This window comes from Puccinia triticina, chromosome 6A (assembly GCF_026914185.1).
Source record: "Puccinia triticina chromosome 6A, complete sequence".
In the NCBI taxonomy this organism is placed as follows: domain Eukaryota; kingdom Fungi; phylum Basidiomycota; class Pucciniomycetes; order Pucciniales; family Pucciniaceae; genus Puccinia; species Puccinia triticina.
Window position 1 is genome coordinate 3389858 of NC_070563.1, and position 16374 is coordinate 3406231.

General features: G+C 53.3%; 4 protein-coding genes across 4 annotated transcripts; 2 read left to right on the forward strand and 2 right to left on the reverse strand.

The window, feature by feature from the left end:
• Positions 1-244: 244 nt before the first annotated feature.
• Positions 245-700, forward strand: PtA15_6A421 (uncharacterized protein; the record flags this gene model as incomplete). The annotated part of the gene is made up of 1 exon (XM_053170125.1): positions 245-700. The coding sequence occupies one exon, from the start codon at positions 245-247 to the stop codon at positions 698-700; it is 456 nt and encodes a 151-aa protein (XP_053021347.1).
• Positions 701-1036: 336 nt separating this feature from the next.
• Positions 1037-5790, reverse strand: PtA15_6A422 (uncharacterized protein; the record flags this gene model as incomplete). Its single annotated transcript, XM_053170126.1, has 7 exons — positions 1037-1422; positions 1509-3521; positions 3609-3956; positions 4025-4811; positions 4881-5034; positions 5126-5328; positions 5716-5790. 7 exons carry the CDS (start codon positions 5788-5790, stop codon positions 1037-1039), a joined length of 3966 nt encoding a protein of 1321 aa, XP_053021348.1.
• A 140-nt stretch (positions 5791-5930) lies between these two features.
• Positions 5931-7407, forward strand: PtA15_6A423 (uncharacterized protein; the record flags this gene model as incomplete). Its single annotated transcript, XM_053170127.1, has 5 exons — positions 5931-5967; positions 6028-6472; positions 6537-6591; positions 6660-6763; positions 6834-7407. 5 exons carry the CDS (start codon positions 5931-5933, stop codon positions 7405-7407), a joined length of 1215 nt encoding a protein of 404 aa, XP_053021349.1.
• Positions 7408-10403: 2996 nt separating this feature from the next.
• On the reverse strand, positions 10404-12895 carry PtA15_6A424 (uncharacterized protein; the record flags this gene model as incomplete). The annotated part of the gene is made up of 4 exons (XM_053170128.1): positions 10404-10418; positions 10496-10889; positions 10969-11104; positions 12823-12895. 4 exons carry the CDS (start codon positions 12893-12895, stop codon positions 10404-10406), a joined length of 618 nt encoding a protein of 205 aa, XP_053021350.1.
• Between the last annotated feature and the right edge of the window lie 3479 nt (positions 12896-16374).

A 16374-nucleotide genomic window follows, 5' to 3' on the forward strand; every position in this document is an offset into this window, starting at 1 on the left:
GTCCCAAGTCCCTCCTTCGGAGGTCGCGCTTCGCGCCAGCCCAGGCTGTGCCAGGGCCCTCCGAAGTGGGGGACTTGTGTTAAGTTAGGCGTCTGCATTAGCTGGATGGGAAGAGGACGCGGCGGCCGGTCCGATCGGTGCCGGCGCGGGCAAGCGGAGGTCCGGATGGCTGCTGCCAGCGGACGTGATTGGGAAGAGACTGGCAGCCAGGGGAGGAGGCGTTCGCGGGAAAATCACAGGCCAGATGCACCAGGGGCTGGCAACCGCAGGACCTTGGACCCGAACCTTAGGAATGCAGAGCCGGCCGGAGGGACGTGGCAGGGTCCCTGGCTCTCTGGGTGCAGGGCCCACCGGAGGAAGGGACGGTCTTGCTCGCCGTGTGGTTGCCGCACACGGCGCCGGAAGCGGGCCGCGGCGGGGTCTCTGGAGGCTCGACGCGCTGCGCGAGGGGCATCTGCCCTCAGAACGGAGGCTGGTCCAGCGGGGGAGGTCTGACCGCGCAGCCATTGCCGACCGACGGGCGACAAGCCTCCGCGTGAAAAGCTACGGCCGGCTGGGCGACGCGGTCCTCGGCGTCGGAACGGGTATATCTCCCCAATCAAACACTCTACTCCCGCGCCCCGGCCTCGTCTTTTTTTTTTTTGGCCAGAGCCCGACCCAAGCAGCGCGCTACAGCCGGGCCGACGCGCGCGGAAGATGACTGTCTGGGTTGAGTCTATGAAGAGAAATACATCGAGGAAGGGCTGGGTGGATGGACAGCTGGACAGCCATAAAACAAAACAAGACGCGAAAGCCGCCCAGCCAGAAAAACATAAGGCCAGGAACGACGCAGAACCGACAAACACACACACACATATATAGAGAGGGAGGGAGAAAGAGAAGGGTGGCGAGGATCTCGCGGTGCAGAAGATCGGGTCAAGATGAGCGAGACGAGATCGGCAAGGAAAACCGGCTGAAATGAGTACATGGGCGCGTGCAAAAGGGACGAAGATTGGAGAGAGAGAGAGAAGGGCAAAGATGATGGTGAGCGGCGAGACTAAGTTTTCGAGAAGTTGAATTCGGGCAATTTGAGCTCGAAGGAGGCGAGATGGGGGCCGGAGGAGGGCGGGGGGGTGGGCTGGGGGAGCAGGGTTCTGCGGGGGGAGCCTTCGTAGAGGCTTGCGGGATAGAGGCTGTTGGGGAGGGGCGGATGGCGGTCGGGGCTGGGCGGGGGGGCGGCCTGGGAGGCCCTGTACTTGCGGAAGGGCGAGGAGACGCCGTGCGCTTGGGCTTGCATCTCCGCATGGTCCGCCGAGATCGACCGGCGCAGGTCGTCGGCCCGCGGCGCAAGGTTGTGTGGCCGGGAGGGCAGGAAGGCACTGCGTGGGGTGATCGTGCCCTTGCCGTGATCGAGCAGGATCCGGCGGAGCACCTCGTCGTCGTCTGGTGGAGGACACATCCAGCCGTCAGCGTCGTCTTTCTCTCAGCTGTGTGTGTGTGTGTGTGAGGAAGAGAAGAGGGGGACTGACAGGAGGACTTCCAACTGGCAGTCAGACAGTCGACCTGCTGCTCGAACTGGCTGCGCGCGTCGATGAACAGATGCTTGACGGTCCCGGCCTTGACCCAGTCGGGGTTCTCCCACTCGCCACGGTTGTCCTCGTTCTTGAGCCCGTTGACGGATGCGCGGAAGTAGCGGGTGGCCCAGCCCTCGCGGAGGGCGCGCTGCTCGACCTCGCGGGCGGTCCGCTCGGACGCCTGGGCCATCTCGCCGCACGCGCGGGCGATCGAGCCCGTGCCCGTGTGGAGCCCCTTCCCGGCGCCCAGCGAGAGCAGAACGTCGATCCGTCGCCCTGGACACACCCTCTCGGCCTCCGCCACCGCCTCCATCGATGGGTTGCTCAGATTCGCCTCACTCGTCGCCACCGGCTCGTCCCCGAACTCCTCCACCTCCTCCGCCCGCGCCGGCTTGAAGAACAGCGGCGCCGCACTCGTCGCCCGTCCCGCTTGGGCTATGCTACACCCCTGCCCGCCCGCCCCCTGTCGCTCCCCATAGGATCTTAATTTGCTCATCAGACCCCGCTGCTCCTCCCTGCCCTCCGAGGGCCGCATCGCAAGGAGCAACGTGCGACAGATCGGACGCGCATCCGACGCGGCGGCGAGGTAGAGCTCTTCCTGGCCCGAGATCTGCTTGACGACCTCGCGGATCACCGCCTCCAGCTTGGTCGCGCTGAACCGGGTCTTCTTGCGGACGGCAGCGATGACCCCCTTGGACTGGCGGAAGACCTGGCGGACGATCTGGAGATAGGCCTCGACGGCCACGGAGATGTCGAGTCTGAGGCGGCCGAGCAGCAGCGCTATGATCCCGCCCGTCCCGATCCCGCAGATCATCTCGAACATCTCACACGGCAGGGGTGCTTTGTGGAGCCGGAGACGGGTCTGGACAGACGTCATCAGCTCGCGGACCACGTAGAGCATCGACAAGCCCCGGATCCCTCCCCCATCGAGGCAGAGGATCCGCCAGCCACTCTTGAGCGGGTTTTCGGGCGCCGGAAGGCTTGTTGAAAGCTGCGTGTTGTAGTAGTTCCCGTTGAGGAGGTTCCAGTCAAAGTCGGAGAGAGCCGGAGGGGTGGACATGAGCGAGGTGGCCCACGACTGGCCGCTGATCGAGGGCGTTGAGATAGGAGATCCGGCGATCGTCAGGACTGCTTCAGAGTGTGCAGCTTCGGGCAGCGAGCCGAACGGTTTGTCAAGGGTTTGGAGGGCTAGATGACTGGGCCTTTGCGAGAGGGGCGACGCGGCTTTTGTGGACGCAGATCGCTCCTCTGGCTCGGGTGCACCGGCCAGTTTGGAGGAGACGGGTGAGATAGGCGAGAGCGGGGGGGAAAGGAAAGCGGCCGACAGGGGGTCCGGCGGGGGCGCAGATTCAGCCGGGACGCCCGGGCGGACGGGCGAGGTGACGATCTGGGACAGCTGGGTGCTCGTCTGGTCCTGGTCAGGCGTCCAACTCTCAAACATGGATGCCTGCTCCATCAGATCGGCCAAAGATAGCTCTTCAGGCGGCGGGGCATGGGAAGAAGTACCCGAGGCTTGGGAGGCAGAAAGCGCCGGTTCAGCCGGATCTGCCTCCGCAGACTTCGCAGCACCAGGACCAGAGTCGGCTTCGGCGGGGTCGACAGCCGCTGAAGATGGCAGTGTGAGCGGCTCGGTGTTGTCGGGCGTCGGGCCAAGGATGACGTCGAGCATGGAGGTATGCTCGATGAGGTCTGAGACGAGCTCGAAGTCGAGATCAGGTTCCGGAGGCGGAGGGGCCAACGAGGGCCGGCGAACACTGGCAGGGGGCGGGCTCGAGGGGAGGCTGGGGGCCAAGCTGCTGGCCGGCGGCTTGGGCGAGGCGGTGGACGAGCTTGAGTTCATCCGGGCCACCACACGAACAGGCGAGGATGAGGCCGCAGACGAGCTGGAATTCATCCGAGCCATCACGGGGGACAGCGAGGGGGATGGAGAGACCTTGGCCGGGAAGCTCACGGAGACACTCTTTGAGGCTGAGTCAGCCGAGTCAGATAAACGCGGGAGACTGATGGGGTCGGAGGATGGCGGAGAGAGGTTGGTGGTGGTGGTGGTGGTGATACTTGCCAAGGCGGATTCGTCAGTCGGGAGTGGAAGCGGGTCCAATGAGACGAGTGACGGAGGCGTCTCGGAGACCAGATTGAGGGCGGCAGAGCCCGGCGCGTCGGAGGATGAGTTGGGTTCGGGCAGTGGTGGATGTTCCGGGGTGGCTGCAAGGCCGGTGGATGCTGTGCCCTCGGCGAGGTTTTTGGTGAGCAGTCGGTCCTTGTACGAGGTTGAGGAGGACTGGGAGATGGTGCGTTGCTTGCGCGCGGCAACTATGGCGGCTGCTTGTTCGGCGAAAGTGGGCTTCAGTACCGGCTTCGAATCAGAGTCTCCCGGTGCAGCCTCATCGGCAGCAGAGGCGTTTCCTAAACAATAGGTAAACAAAAAAAAAAGGTTCAGTTATGCTCGTTGAATCCAACTAGCAGAAAATTACCATTGGGCTTGTCGGCGGCGGGCTCGGTGCTGATAGATGAGCGACTTTTGATGGATGTGGGGCGACTGATGGATTGTTTCCAGTTGACTGGGGGCGCGGCCATGGAGATCTGGGGCGAGGGGCCTGAAAGCGAGGGCGGCTTGCTGATGCTGAGGCTGGACTGCCTCTGGATGCCGTTGAGTGCGCTCATGTCGACCGTCCAGCTCTTGCGCGCACTGGTGTTCTGCGGATTATCGGAGGCGACGCGGCGGACGGGGAGGGCGATCGGGGGGGCGGCGGGCAGGGGTGGCGGGGCGTCGGCGGAGGAGGCAAAGGAGGAGATGCGCTGCTGGACGAGCGATTTGCGCGACTTGGGGGGCCCGAGGGAGATCGACTGGATGCTGGGCTTGGGGGGCGCCATGGACGAGAGGGCTGCGGTGCCGGCGGCGACGGCGGTGTCGAGGCTCTCGTTGGCGGCGATCAGGTTCGGGTTCTGGGAGTAGACGAATCGGAGGAACTCGGGGCGCCTGGCGGCGCTGAGGCCGGAGCTCGCAAAGGAGGAGGGGGCGGGGGAGGGGGCCGTGGAGCGGGATGCTGCTGAGGCGTCTTCCGGCTCCGGCACGGGTTGGTCGGGGTTGGCGAGCTCAGCCAGCTCGCGGCGGGCGCAGTCGGCTTCGAACTTCTGCAGGACGGCTCTCGTCGGCCTGCTCTTGGCGATCAGGAGCGGCAGGGCGCCCAGGTCTTCGGCCTTGTCTTGGGCGTCTTCGTCCTTCCATTGGTCGAGCGGAGTCGGAAGGGAGTCTGCAACCTTCAACACGCCACTGGGGATGAGCTTTTTGTTTGTTTGTTTGGATGGATGGATGGATGGGTTGCCTACCTCGTAGTGGGTGGCCAGGGAGGCCAGCTTTTTGGTGAGCGTGGTGACGGTGGATTGGGTGCGCGCGAAGGCGAGCGGGTCGAGGAGGATCGAGGAGAGCGGGTCCTGCAGGGTGGTGAGGGATCCGACAAACATCTGGATGTCCGAGAAGACGCTGCGGGGGGGGGGGGGGGGGGGGGGGGGGGGGGGGGAAGGGATGGGTTAGCTGTGTGTATGGTGTGGGTGGTGTGGGTGGGCAGACTGACCCCTGCAGACGCATGACGCCCCTGCCGTCCTCGCCCTGGTCGTCGAGGATGACGCCGGCCTTCCCGCCGAGCTTGGCCCATAGGGCCTGGATGAGCTGGGCGGCGCGTGCGGTGGTGCGGATGAGCTGGGCGCGCCAGAGGCCGGGGTCGAGGCCGCGGATGCCGTTTGCGCCGTAGACGGCGTTGACGATCGCCTGGAGCAGCTGGAAGGAGGGTGCGAGGTTGGTGCGGGTGGATGTGGCGAGGGGCGGGCGGAGTGCGAGGACGGCGTGGAGGAAGGCGGGCAGGCTGGGCTCGGGCATGGTGGTAGGCGTGGTGGGCGTGGTGGGGTGGTGGTGGAGTGGAGTGGAGTGGTGGGGGTGGGGGTGGGCTGATCTCGGGTGGGGGTTGAAGAAATAAATTCAGTTTGGCCCCGGGCGTGCTCTCTCGCCGCCCGCAGAGAGTACATACAAGTCAACACACTGCAAACATCACAGCTGTCCCACCACCAGCAACCACTGCCGGCAACTCTTTCCTTCCCCTGCTGGCACTCAAGAGGTGGGGCTGCTGCTGCGGCGCAGAGTACACAGATACTCCGAATCCGACCAGACCATCGGATTCGCAGCCACGGACAGCCCAGTGACACCCACCAGCCCACCCGGGCTTCGAGGGCCCGCCCAGACCATTCTAGAACCATCCAACTCCAATCTCAGCACACAGCCAGAACACAACCACCTCAGCACACAACCAGAACCACCTCAGCACAGAACCACAACCACCTCAGCACAGAACCTGAAACCGAATCACCCAGGCGGCCGGCCCAATAATGCACCCCCCCAGCCAGAACCTCTACAACATACTCGGTGAGCCACCGGAGATCACAACAACAGAAAACCAAGCATCCGTCTCATCCTGAACATCAGAGCTTCCACAGACCGCCTCCCGCGCCGAGATCAGAGCGGCCTACCATCGCCTGGCCAAGCAGACCCATCCGGACAAGAACCCAGACGCCGACCCGGCAGGCTTCCAGGCCCTCCAGCAGGCCTACGAGACCCTCAGCGACCCCCAGCAGCGGGCCGAGTACGACGCGCGCGGCTGGCCCACTAAGGAAACCCCGCCCGCGCACCCCTTCCATGGCTCGGCGGTCGAGGAGCTGTTTACGTCGATGTTCAGGAACGAGCTTCCGGCCGGCTTCTTCGCCAGCCACCCCTTCCTGGCCCCTTGCCATCCCCCCCCCTGGACCCCCGCCCCGGAAGCCAAGTCGCCCGACACCAGAATCGAATTCCAGGCCACCCTCCACGACCTCGTCAACGGCCGCACGGTGCTCACCGACATCCCCCGCCAGGTCGGCTGCCAAGCCTGCAATGCGTTCGTCCCCGTCCACACAATCCCCATCCCCCTTTCCCCGATCCCTAACAGTTTCTCCCAACAGAACCGGCTTCCATCCCAATGCTGCCCTGCGTCAGTGTCGTAGATGCGACGGGAGAGTAGGTACCCCATCCACCTCGCCGCAGAACACCTCGACTGGGGACTGAAAGCACAATTCGCTCAACAGGGCTACCAAACATCCACACAATCTTCGTATGGTCTATTCACACACACCCAATCCACATGCGCATCGTGTGGTGGCGCAGGATCGAAGATGAGCTCGGACGACTGGTGGGTTGGTTTGGATGTACCCGTTATCTCCACGCAAATGGGCTCACAGACCATGTCCTTGCCGGGCTAGTTGCGCGCAATGTAGGGGCTCGTGTATCATCACGGAAACGGCGGTGGTCGAGTGGGAGATAGCCAAAGGAATGCTGCCCGGACAGACGATCACCTTGCCTGGGATGGGCAATGCCCTGCCGGGCCATCTGCCAGGCGACGTCGTCATCCGTCTGCGCGTGGCCCCGCACCCCGCCTTCGAGATCGTCCCCCCGGACTCGCGAGACCTGCTTCTCTCCGTCTCCGTCACGCTGTCCGAGGCGCTCCTCGGGATGGACCGGGTCCTGTTCCGGCATCTCGACGGCCGCGAGATCCGGGTCCGTCTGCCCGGGCCCCACCAGGAAGGCCACCAGGTCATCACCCACGGCGACCTCCGGGCCATCCGCGGCATGGGCCTTCCCCCCCAGTCCCCCGCCCAGCCCCGCGGAGATCTGTGGCTCAAATTCATCGTCGAATCGCCCTCCCCCGCCTGGCTCAGGGCCCACGATCTGGCCCTCCTCCGCAGCGCCCTGCCTCCCTGTCGTCAGGACATCCCCCACTCAGATGCTCCTCAAGAATACGCCAGCCTGGAATCTGCTGTCGTCAACAAGGTATGAACTTCCCCCCCCCCCCCAAGCTTCCACTCGTGGGTCAGCGGGCCTGGGCGGCCACCAGAGAGGCTTCCGTGCCCAAAGCACAAAGCCCGCATCCGCCGAGCGTGATATAGAGGAACAGTTTGCCGGGTTTTTTTTCTTGCTGTTTTGTCATTCTAACTGTTTATCATGCGCGTGAATTTTTTTTGATTGTTGTACTCACATTCCTCCATTTTTGAAAACGGGTCGCGCAAGACATTTGAAGAAATTATATTTGTTATACTGTCACACCATAATCATGACTAAGGACAACTGGCACTGAGTCAGAGAACATCATTACATAATAACCAGCTGCATAGGGTATCGAGGCCAGCTCGGTAACCAATGTCCCCCAGCACACACATCCTTGGAGTGTGGCCGCGCTAATTGGTACGGAGCCTCAAGAATCAAAGTTCGAAGTGTTGACCCTCAATAATCATTTTTCACTAGACGCAATCCACATTTTGCAGTGAAAACATGCAGGAAAATAAAGAACATGTTATGATGTATCAAAACCTGTAAAGAATCTGTCATGTCTTTATGTGATGCAAACAAGGCCGCCAAGTTCTGTAGAGGATGTGGTAATCTCAACAACTAGCGACAATGAGCTGTGATGTGAAAATGCTTGTAGGTACATATCATGATATTCATAGTGTTCCCAAGGCAAAATTACACTTTTTTTTGAGAAAAAAAAAGGCTGCTTCCACCAAGTTCTTGGGGATTTGGCTCACGCAAGAAAGGTGCAATTGCTAACTTAGCTAATTCCCTCCTCGGCGGAGCGACGCGACCTCCGAAGGAGGGACTTACGGTCTATGTCGACCCCGCGGCAGTAGAGAATTAGGCATTTTGGTGGGGACTTTTTTACAACCAATCTCCCACATGAGTTTCTGAACCTTTTTTTCTCTAATCTACATTTCTGGGATGGCGTAAGCTGTCCCCTTCTTTCTACTATTTTTTGTTTTTTCATCCTCAACTCCTCTGGTTGAGCTGCAATCATAGCTGTAACATCATCAATTTCAGATTCTGTACTACCGTGCAAAATGTGGAATGCACGATCAAGTGGACACTTGTCAGTCACAACAAAGGACTTCATCGGGCTCCCAAGGCCCCAAAAAATTTGTAAAATGTGTACAAGCAAAGAAACTCCATGATGGTGTGCACATTTTGCTCCCCCAAAATTTGATTGCCTGGTGACAAAGGGCGCGTCCAGAGAGGATTGAAAAACATCATTTTTCTAATTCTCTACTGCCACGGGGCCGACATAGCGCATAAGTCCCTCCTTTGGAGGGCCCCTGCGGGACGGCGTCCCCTTAAGTTAGGTGCAATTGCATGCAGCAAGTCCTCTGGTTGGGGACTAGTTATGGTATTCAAAATTGCATATGTCACTATTTACATAAAATCATGAAACCAATTTTGGCTGGGAGATGTCAGCATGCATAAGACTTAAAGTGATATCTCCCAGCCAAAATTGCAGTTTATGATTTTATGTAAAAAAATCTTATGCAATTTTGAATACCATAAGTGTTAAGTTCAGAATCTCCTGGCGGCTGCAGTTCTTGAGTTTCTTGCAGCAAACACTTGATGGCAATCATGCAGGCAACTGCTCAGGCAGCCAATCTTGGACAAAAACCTGCAAGGCCACCTTCTCAAAGCCTCTTGTACCAACAACATAATCCACACGCTTTACACACCCCTTTCAAGTCTTTTCTGGCCAACCTAGCTTGGACATTTAATCACCCCCGTTGTTGGAAGGAAAAGCCTGCCATATAGCTTCCCTCTTTCCAGTCGTGATCTTGTCAGATCCATGTATGTACAATTCTCCAAAAATCTCACCAGGGATATAACAATGCTTTGTGTTTGGCCACTGCCCAAACTTAATTAAGTCCCTCCCGAGGGAGGCCTTTGGCCTCCCTCTGGGAGGGACTTATGCCTTATTGGTGAAATTTGCCTGAGAGAAATGACAATAATCCCTACCTTTTTATGCTAAGGCCCCTGCACGGTGCTGCCTTGGTGTAATCACCCTCTACATTTACACTTAGACTCTTGGGATGCCTGGCTATCTCCTGCCACCTTTTTGTGCATTTTCCTTCTTCCCAAACCCAAGATACAAGGCACGTAGTAAAAAAAAACTTCATGCTGGCAAAAACAGTCAAGGTATAACTGTTTTTCAAATGGGCTCCCTTGGAATCTTGAGTGAGCATGCCCAAATGCATGTTCCCACAAGCATCCCACACCATTTTGACGCTCTCAGATCAGTCAAACCAGTTTCAATGAGGATACCTGTCATTTTTTTTCTTGAGGAAAGCGTATGGATTTACACTAAAGTGCTGTTTTATGGACCTCATGCTTGGCTTTTGCAACCCACCATCTTCAATGTGTTATTGTGAGCAAGGAATGAGGAAATTTGATGATCTAAGAGCATCAAAAATCAGCCCAGATGCAGGGACTTCTTAATATCCAAAAATATTGGTGAGATCTTTGGAGGTAAGGGAGCTATTGCAACATTTGTTGAAAACGGTGTTTTTGGTCATTCCTCTCAGGCCTAAATCACCGATACCGCACAAGTCCCTCCGGTGGGGGCGCTTCGCGCCTCCACCCTCGGACTTAGCTGAGTTTGGCCACTGCCGGAACTTTGGTTTGAAGCCACAAATGTGTTGTCAGGCTTGTGAATAACCAGCCACTCAGCTTGTCTTCTGATATGATATCCGGAGATTGAAGAGCGGTGGTAATAATTTGATGGAGGTGCCTAATAAATTTATTTAGATGCCTAATAACTACTGAGCGGAAGAGAAAAACAGAAAACAATGGAAGAAAATAAAATAGAGACTGTCTTGGACCGAGGCAGGGGTTCTAACTAAGGAAAATCATACCGTCCTACCCTATTGAGTCATGAATCACATGGAGTAAGTAATATGTCAACACATAGACCACATAAAGCAGCACCATCACAACCACAGGAAGGAATAGAACAAGAAGTACAATCAGGAAAGAGACAACTAGGAGAAGGCCAAGCAAAAGAAGCAAGATCAGGCATAGAGATGCTGTCAAACATAGATGACATGCATCCAAAAACTGCGTTTGAAGATTCCTCAGTTTCTACATCCGGTATGCCGAGAGTTTCTACATCTGGTATGCCGAGACTATCCTCGTCTTGTACACTGGGAATAGCCTGTTGCTCTGGAATAGCCTCTTGCTCTGGACAACCCTGGTGGTCTGGGCTACCCTGGTAGTTTGATGATGAACCTCCGTAGTAGTAATAATAGTTGTTGCCTGGTCTGTCATTTCTTCCAGTGGCTGCAGATCTGTGAATGCCGTCCCGGACATTTTTTCGGGCATTTTCCAGTTTAACTTGTGTATCTTTCACGACGTCTTTTGCCTGTTTTTTTTGTAGTTTGAGTCCTGCAAGAATTTTTTGGAGTTTTTCTTTTCTGCCTTTGAGCCATTTTGTAGAGGGCTTGTTGCCGTTTCTGTTGCCATAAAAGAAGCACACAGGCATGATTAGAAAGATGGGTATTTTCAAGATGCTGAGAAGTTCTGCCCACTCACTGCTTCGGAGCTTGGGCTTTCTCGTTCACTGGGTTCGTCTTCAGAGGCTGAGGCACCGTTGAAGGTTTTTTTTCGGCGTCCAAAGTGCGACTTGTTGTTGCTTTGGAGGCGGTCTTAATGTTGGCTGATGGGGGTCCTGATTGAATTTCAGGGGGAGAATGTATAAGTATCGTGAACGGTTGTGGAAATGGAGGAGTTGAATCATGTTAAGACGAATGTCCAGTGACATCTTTCCAGCAGATTACTTGGCACAATCAGAAAAAGCTTCCTCACCTTTGTCCCGACTTCCCTCGTTCCGAGCTGCACCAAAAACATCACATGAACAAAACAAAGAGACAAAAGTGATCTCTTGAAAACCTCTTACCCTTTGACGCTGCGTCTGAACATTTTGGTCCCAAGTCGCCTGCCTCTGAGGTTCCAACTTTACCCGCTTTTTGGGAAGCTTGAAAATACAAAAAAAAAGAAAAAAAGATGATATCTGTTCAGTAACAAGTCCTCCAACCAATGGCGACAAGGATTTTGTGAGCCATACCTTCAATAGCAGTGGTTGTTACTTGAGTTAGTGTATTGGGGGACTTTGCATCACTCAGGCTTCTCTTGATCAATCGCTCGGTTGGTTGACCTTGGTGTAGAAATCTCCCCGCATGGTTGTGTCCAATCGCGGGATGGAGAGGGCAGCCAAATGTTGGGGGAGCCCAGAAGAACACAAAGAGTAGGATAACGTTCCGAAGCATTTAAATTTTATGGGAGCCGGAGTGTTGAAATTCCTTGAAGGATAAAGGTATTATAATGTTTATCGGTAAGGAAAATACGAGCTCGGAGGGGGAAGGTGAAGCTTGCTGCTCGGGCCAAAAAATCTCGGCAGGTTCTATACTGTGACCATGGTCCACATGAAGGTCCATGACTTCTGGGAACGCTTCTTCCCTACTGTGTAGATTCCTGAAGTCGGATGGTCACTCGGGTCATTGTTTCAAGAAGCACAGGTTCACTGTTCAGCACCCGATCCTTTGGGCCCCGTCAAAAACCCACGCGGCCTCCCCCCTCCCTCACCAATCATGCATCCGTCGCTCACCCTCGTGCCCAGCCCAAACAAAAAGGTTTTGGTCACTTTGTCCCCCTCCCCCCCGCCCTTTCCTATGTTCGTGGCGAGCCGACCCACCCGGTCAACTTTGCCTCCTCCCCTCACTCCCAGCTTCATTTCAGTCATACATCAAGTGAGTCGTTGGTCAATCAACATATTTTACTCCATGGCGCTACCAATGCGTTGGTCAGGAAAAGTTTCGCGGAGCTGATACATGTCATGATACACGCTGGCATACTTCTCAAGGTCCTGTTTGGATGCACCGTCATGGGCAAATTGTAACGACTAATTGGTTTCGATCTCCGTCAAGATAGCTTAATCATCCGGGTTGTGATGATTTGTGATCGGATCGTCATAGCTTTGTGACGGTTGATCGGGGCGTTGGATTGTTTCATTAAATGCCTTATTACATATGACGTGTGTTAATTGTCATTCGTCATTGGACGGTTCCGATTCTTGTTCTTATCTTTTCTTCTTTGTTACTATTGTCCCCTTTCTTTTCTTCTTCTTTCCTCATCAATATATTCTTTTTCATCTCATCCATCATCATTATCCGAGAAACATCAAACTCGAACAAAAGAAAGAAAATCAATCATAATTATCGTGAATCTAGTTCTATTGCAAATCGCATAGAACTCTATATATTAAGTTATTACTCAAGCATCGGCGAACTATCTTCTTAGATAGTTTCATAGCCATTTATAGCGAACTGAGTAATAGCCTAGTCCTCACACAGATTTACAACGCGCAACAGCGCGCAACCCAAAGCTTACCCAAATGGAGGACTTCCCTTTGATCCAGATTTTCCCAGATTGACGGGAAGTCCTCTGTGTTGACATTTTGCATCTGATTTTGCTCAAGGGTCACTGAACCACAGTCTGCCGGAAATACAAGCTTTTGGCAGTTTCCCAAAGGAGCCCAAAGGTTATTGGAGGACTGCCTGTCACTTTTGAATAGATCTTGAATTTCAGATTGCGCAGGGAAATCTGAAATCTGGATCTCTGGATCACTTCGGGGATCTTCAGGGATCTAGATTTCCCTGCAAAATCTGAAATCTGGCCGCTCAGATCTGACTTTCCAGATCAACAGGAATTATTTATTGCCATGGTCATTATAGGCAGTGCCTAATTGCTATTGCCAACCATTGATCTTATTCACAACAAACTTGACTATAAATTTGAACACCATAACTACTGTATAGTCCCCTTCTTGATCAACACCTCACTTCAAGCCTTGACCATTCATTGGTGTAATAGCATTCTTATGCTGCTAATCTTAACACAAAACTATTTTTCTGTAGGATTGATTGGACTCGGTTATCAGGAAGCAAGTGTCCTCACAAGAGTGGCTGATGTCGCTTGTTGGCTAGTTTGACTCTAGTAGAAAGGCTGACTAGGAGGTCCATTGTCATACCAACCTGGTGGCAATGTGTGGTGAGCCAATCACGTGAATTAAGTGTGCAATCCACCATGGTGCCCAAAAGGTTTATGTATGTAAATGTTGTGTAAGACGGGCTCCTCCTCATGCAATGGGGCTCACATGTATGTAACTGTCAAACTTAGCAAAGTCCCTCCTGGGAGCAAAGTGCCCGCCTCAGAAGGAGGGACTTAGGAAAGAGTGAAGTTTTTTGGCCTGACAAGTTTTTTGAATTTGGCAGGTAAAAATTGAAAAAAAATTTAACCACACTAGGAGTGGCATGGAAAAGATGAGAGAAAAGGCCTTAATCTAGCCTTTCTCCTCACCAATTTTGGAGACCATCCTTCTACACCTTCATTCAAAAATGGGTGTCCCAAGTCCATCATTTAGAAAATTTGTCTGGCCGTGCGGGGCCGCAAAATGCATGCCTCCGCGTGGGAAAAGACTCAGACTCCAATTCCTGGGGTTGTTTGGTGGCAAAAAGTTGCTTGAAAAATAAAAATAAAAATCTAGAATGTAGCTGAGCTTCTTTGCCACTCATTACATATTGTACAAAATTATTTTGATGAGTTTTGGCAAAGATATGGCCAAACAAAGAAGGTGTACTTCTGCATACCTCTAACACCAAAAAATCAAATTGCTTCATATGTCCCTCCTTTGGAGGCGGGTTCTTTGCGCTGTGGTAGAAGAAAGTGGTACCACCGGTATGAAATGACCGGAGCGGACCTTCTTCTATGCAAGACATTCCCAAGTAGCTGAGGGAAACTCCAAAATCCACATAGCACAAGTGTAAAAATAACTCCGCAGAAATAAAGTAACCGTAAAGCAATCATAATAGTAGTAATACGTCAAAATAGTAAAGCAAACACCATTGTAAAGATCAAAAGTGTTCCTGAGAACCTTTTGCTGAGTGCAGAAAGGGATGAATGAGGTTACCTCTGCCTTTCCTGGGTCACTAGACACTAAAACAAGCCCCCCAATCTACAATTGGAAGTTTTATGCAGTGATAGTAGCAACGGTGAAACCATTACGCTCCATGTCTCGCGTAACGGCTGTAACATATTTTTTTTTGTATTGCCGTTACATTTTTATGTATTGGTGTGAAATGAAGTATGAAATGAATACTGCACAATGAGCTGATAAAAAACAAGAATACAAAAATACTGTAGCGGAGCACATCGATTGCTCGATGTGCTACAGCGATTGTATTTGCAACACCAATTTATTCGCCGATGATCTGCCTTGGTACACCTTGGCCCATAAATGATGTATGCACATTTTGGCATTTTTTGTATTGGTGTGCAATTACGCTACTATGTAACGGTGTTACATTACATGTAGCGTAATGGTTTCAGTGTTGATAGTAGAGGTATATCAAAAGATAGCCTATGTTGAACAAGTGGCTTAGGGGATATGGGTGATGTAACCGGTGCTGAGTGAGTCGTAAGTTGATATGGTCCGTGTGTTGCCGCAAAAGGGGGTTGTGGAACACCCTGACAGAGGGTTTAATGATGAGTGATCAATGTAATAGAGTTGTGACATGTATGTAATTGTTATTTAATAAGTGTAAAACCACAATATAGTGGGGGCTAATGCTGTAGAGTGAGCAAATGTTGTACTGTTATGGGGTAAGCTGAGTGCAAGTAGTTTGCTGAGAAAAATTACAACTGGGGGGAGGAGAGCCTCCTTAAATAGAAGAGTGGGTGATTTTAGCTCCAGGGGAACCAAGGAATGAGGGATTTTAGCTGCCCTGAGCTGTCAAATGAGGGATTTTGGCTGGTGGTACAGCTTAGATGAGGGAATTTAGCCCGATTGACAGGTCACATGATGTAATGATGAGGGAATTTAGTTGGTGAGAAAGAGGAGGTGAGAGGTTTGAGTTTGGCCTATGATGTCGCTGACATATGATGTCATTGAGTCATCTGATGATCTGTACTGCCCCTGTCTGTCACCTTCTGTCAAATGATTTCATACAAGGGATTTTAGCTAGCCTGAGCTGTCAACTGATGTCATGTGCAAGCTGCATGAGGGGTTTTTGCTAGCTTGACACCTGCATGAACTGCAGCCCCTATGACACTAGTCTACATGCACCTGCATAAGACTGCATAAGCCTACATAACACTGCATGACACTGCATGACACTGCATGACACTGCATGACACTGCATGACACTGCATGACACTGCATGACACTGCATGACACTGCATGACACTGCATGACACTGCATGACACTGCATGACACTGCATGACACTGCATGACACTGCATGACACTGCATGACACTGCATGACACTGCATGACACTGCATGACACTGCATGACACTGCATGACACTGCATGACACTGCATGACACTGCATGACACTGCATGACACTGCATGACACTGCATGACACTGCATGACACTGCATGACACTGCATGACACTGCATGACACTGCATGACATGTGCATAGCACGATGTAATGAGTGCAGCTGATGAGGTAAAGCATATGTAAAGGGTAGACAAGTGTCAGAGTGGCCCATGTAACAGATTACATGGTCCTGGGTAAGGGTGGTTCATGTAACGGATTACATGACCTGAGTATGGTGTTTTGTGTGTATGAAACTGATTGATGGTGTCTTGAAGGGGTTGTATCTTCTGGTGCAGAGGGGTGTAAGGTGTGTTGTCCATGGTGTCCTATGTAGTTTTAGCCGTAGAATCCAGTGGTGCCGCCGTATTGGTTGATTTGTGAGTGTACATATGATAAAATGGAAAATTTTGAAATGGGCTAGATGGGTAACCATAAACCATACCACACCGTAAAACACCACAAAACACCGCAAAACACCGCAAGAAGTTGCCGTAAAAGAAAGATAGCCACAATAAAACCATAATAAGCAAAAGTAAGAATCCGCCCAATAATAGTCAAAGT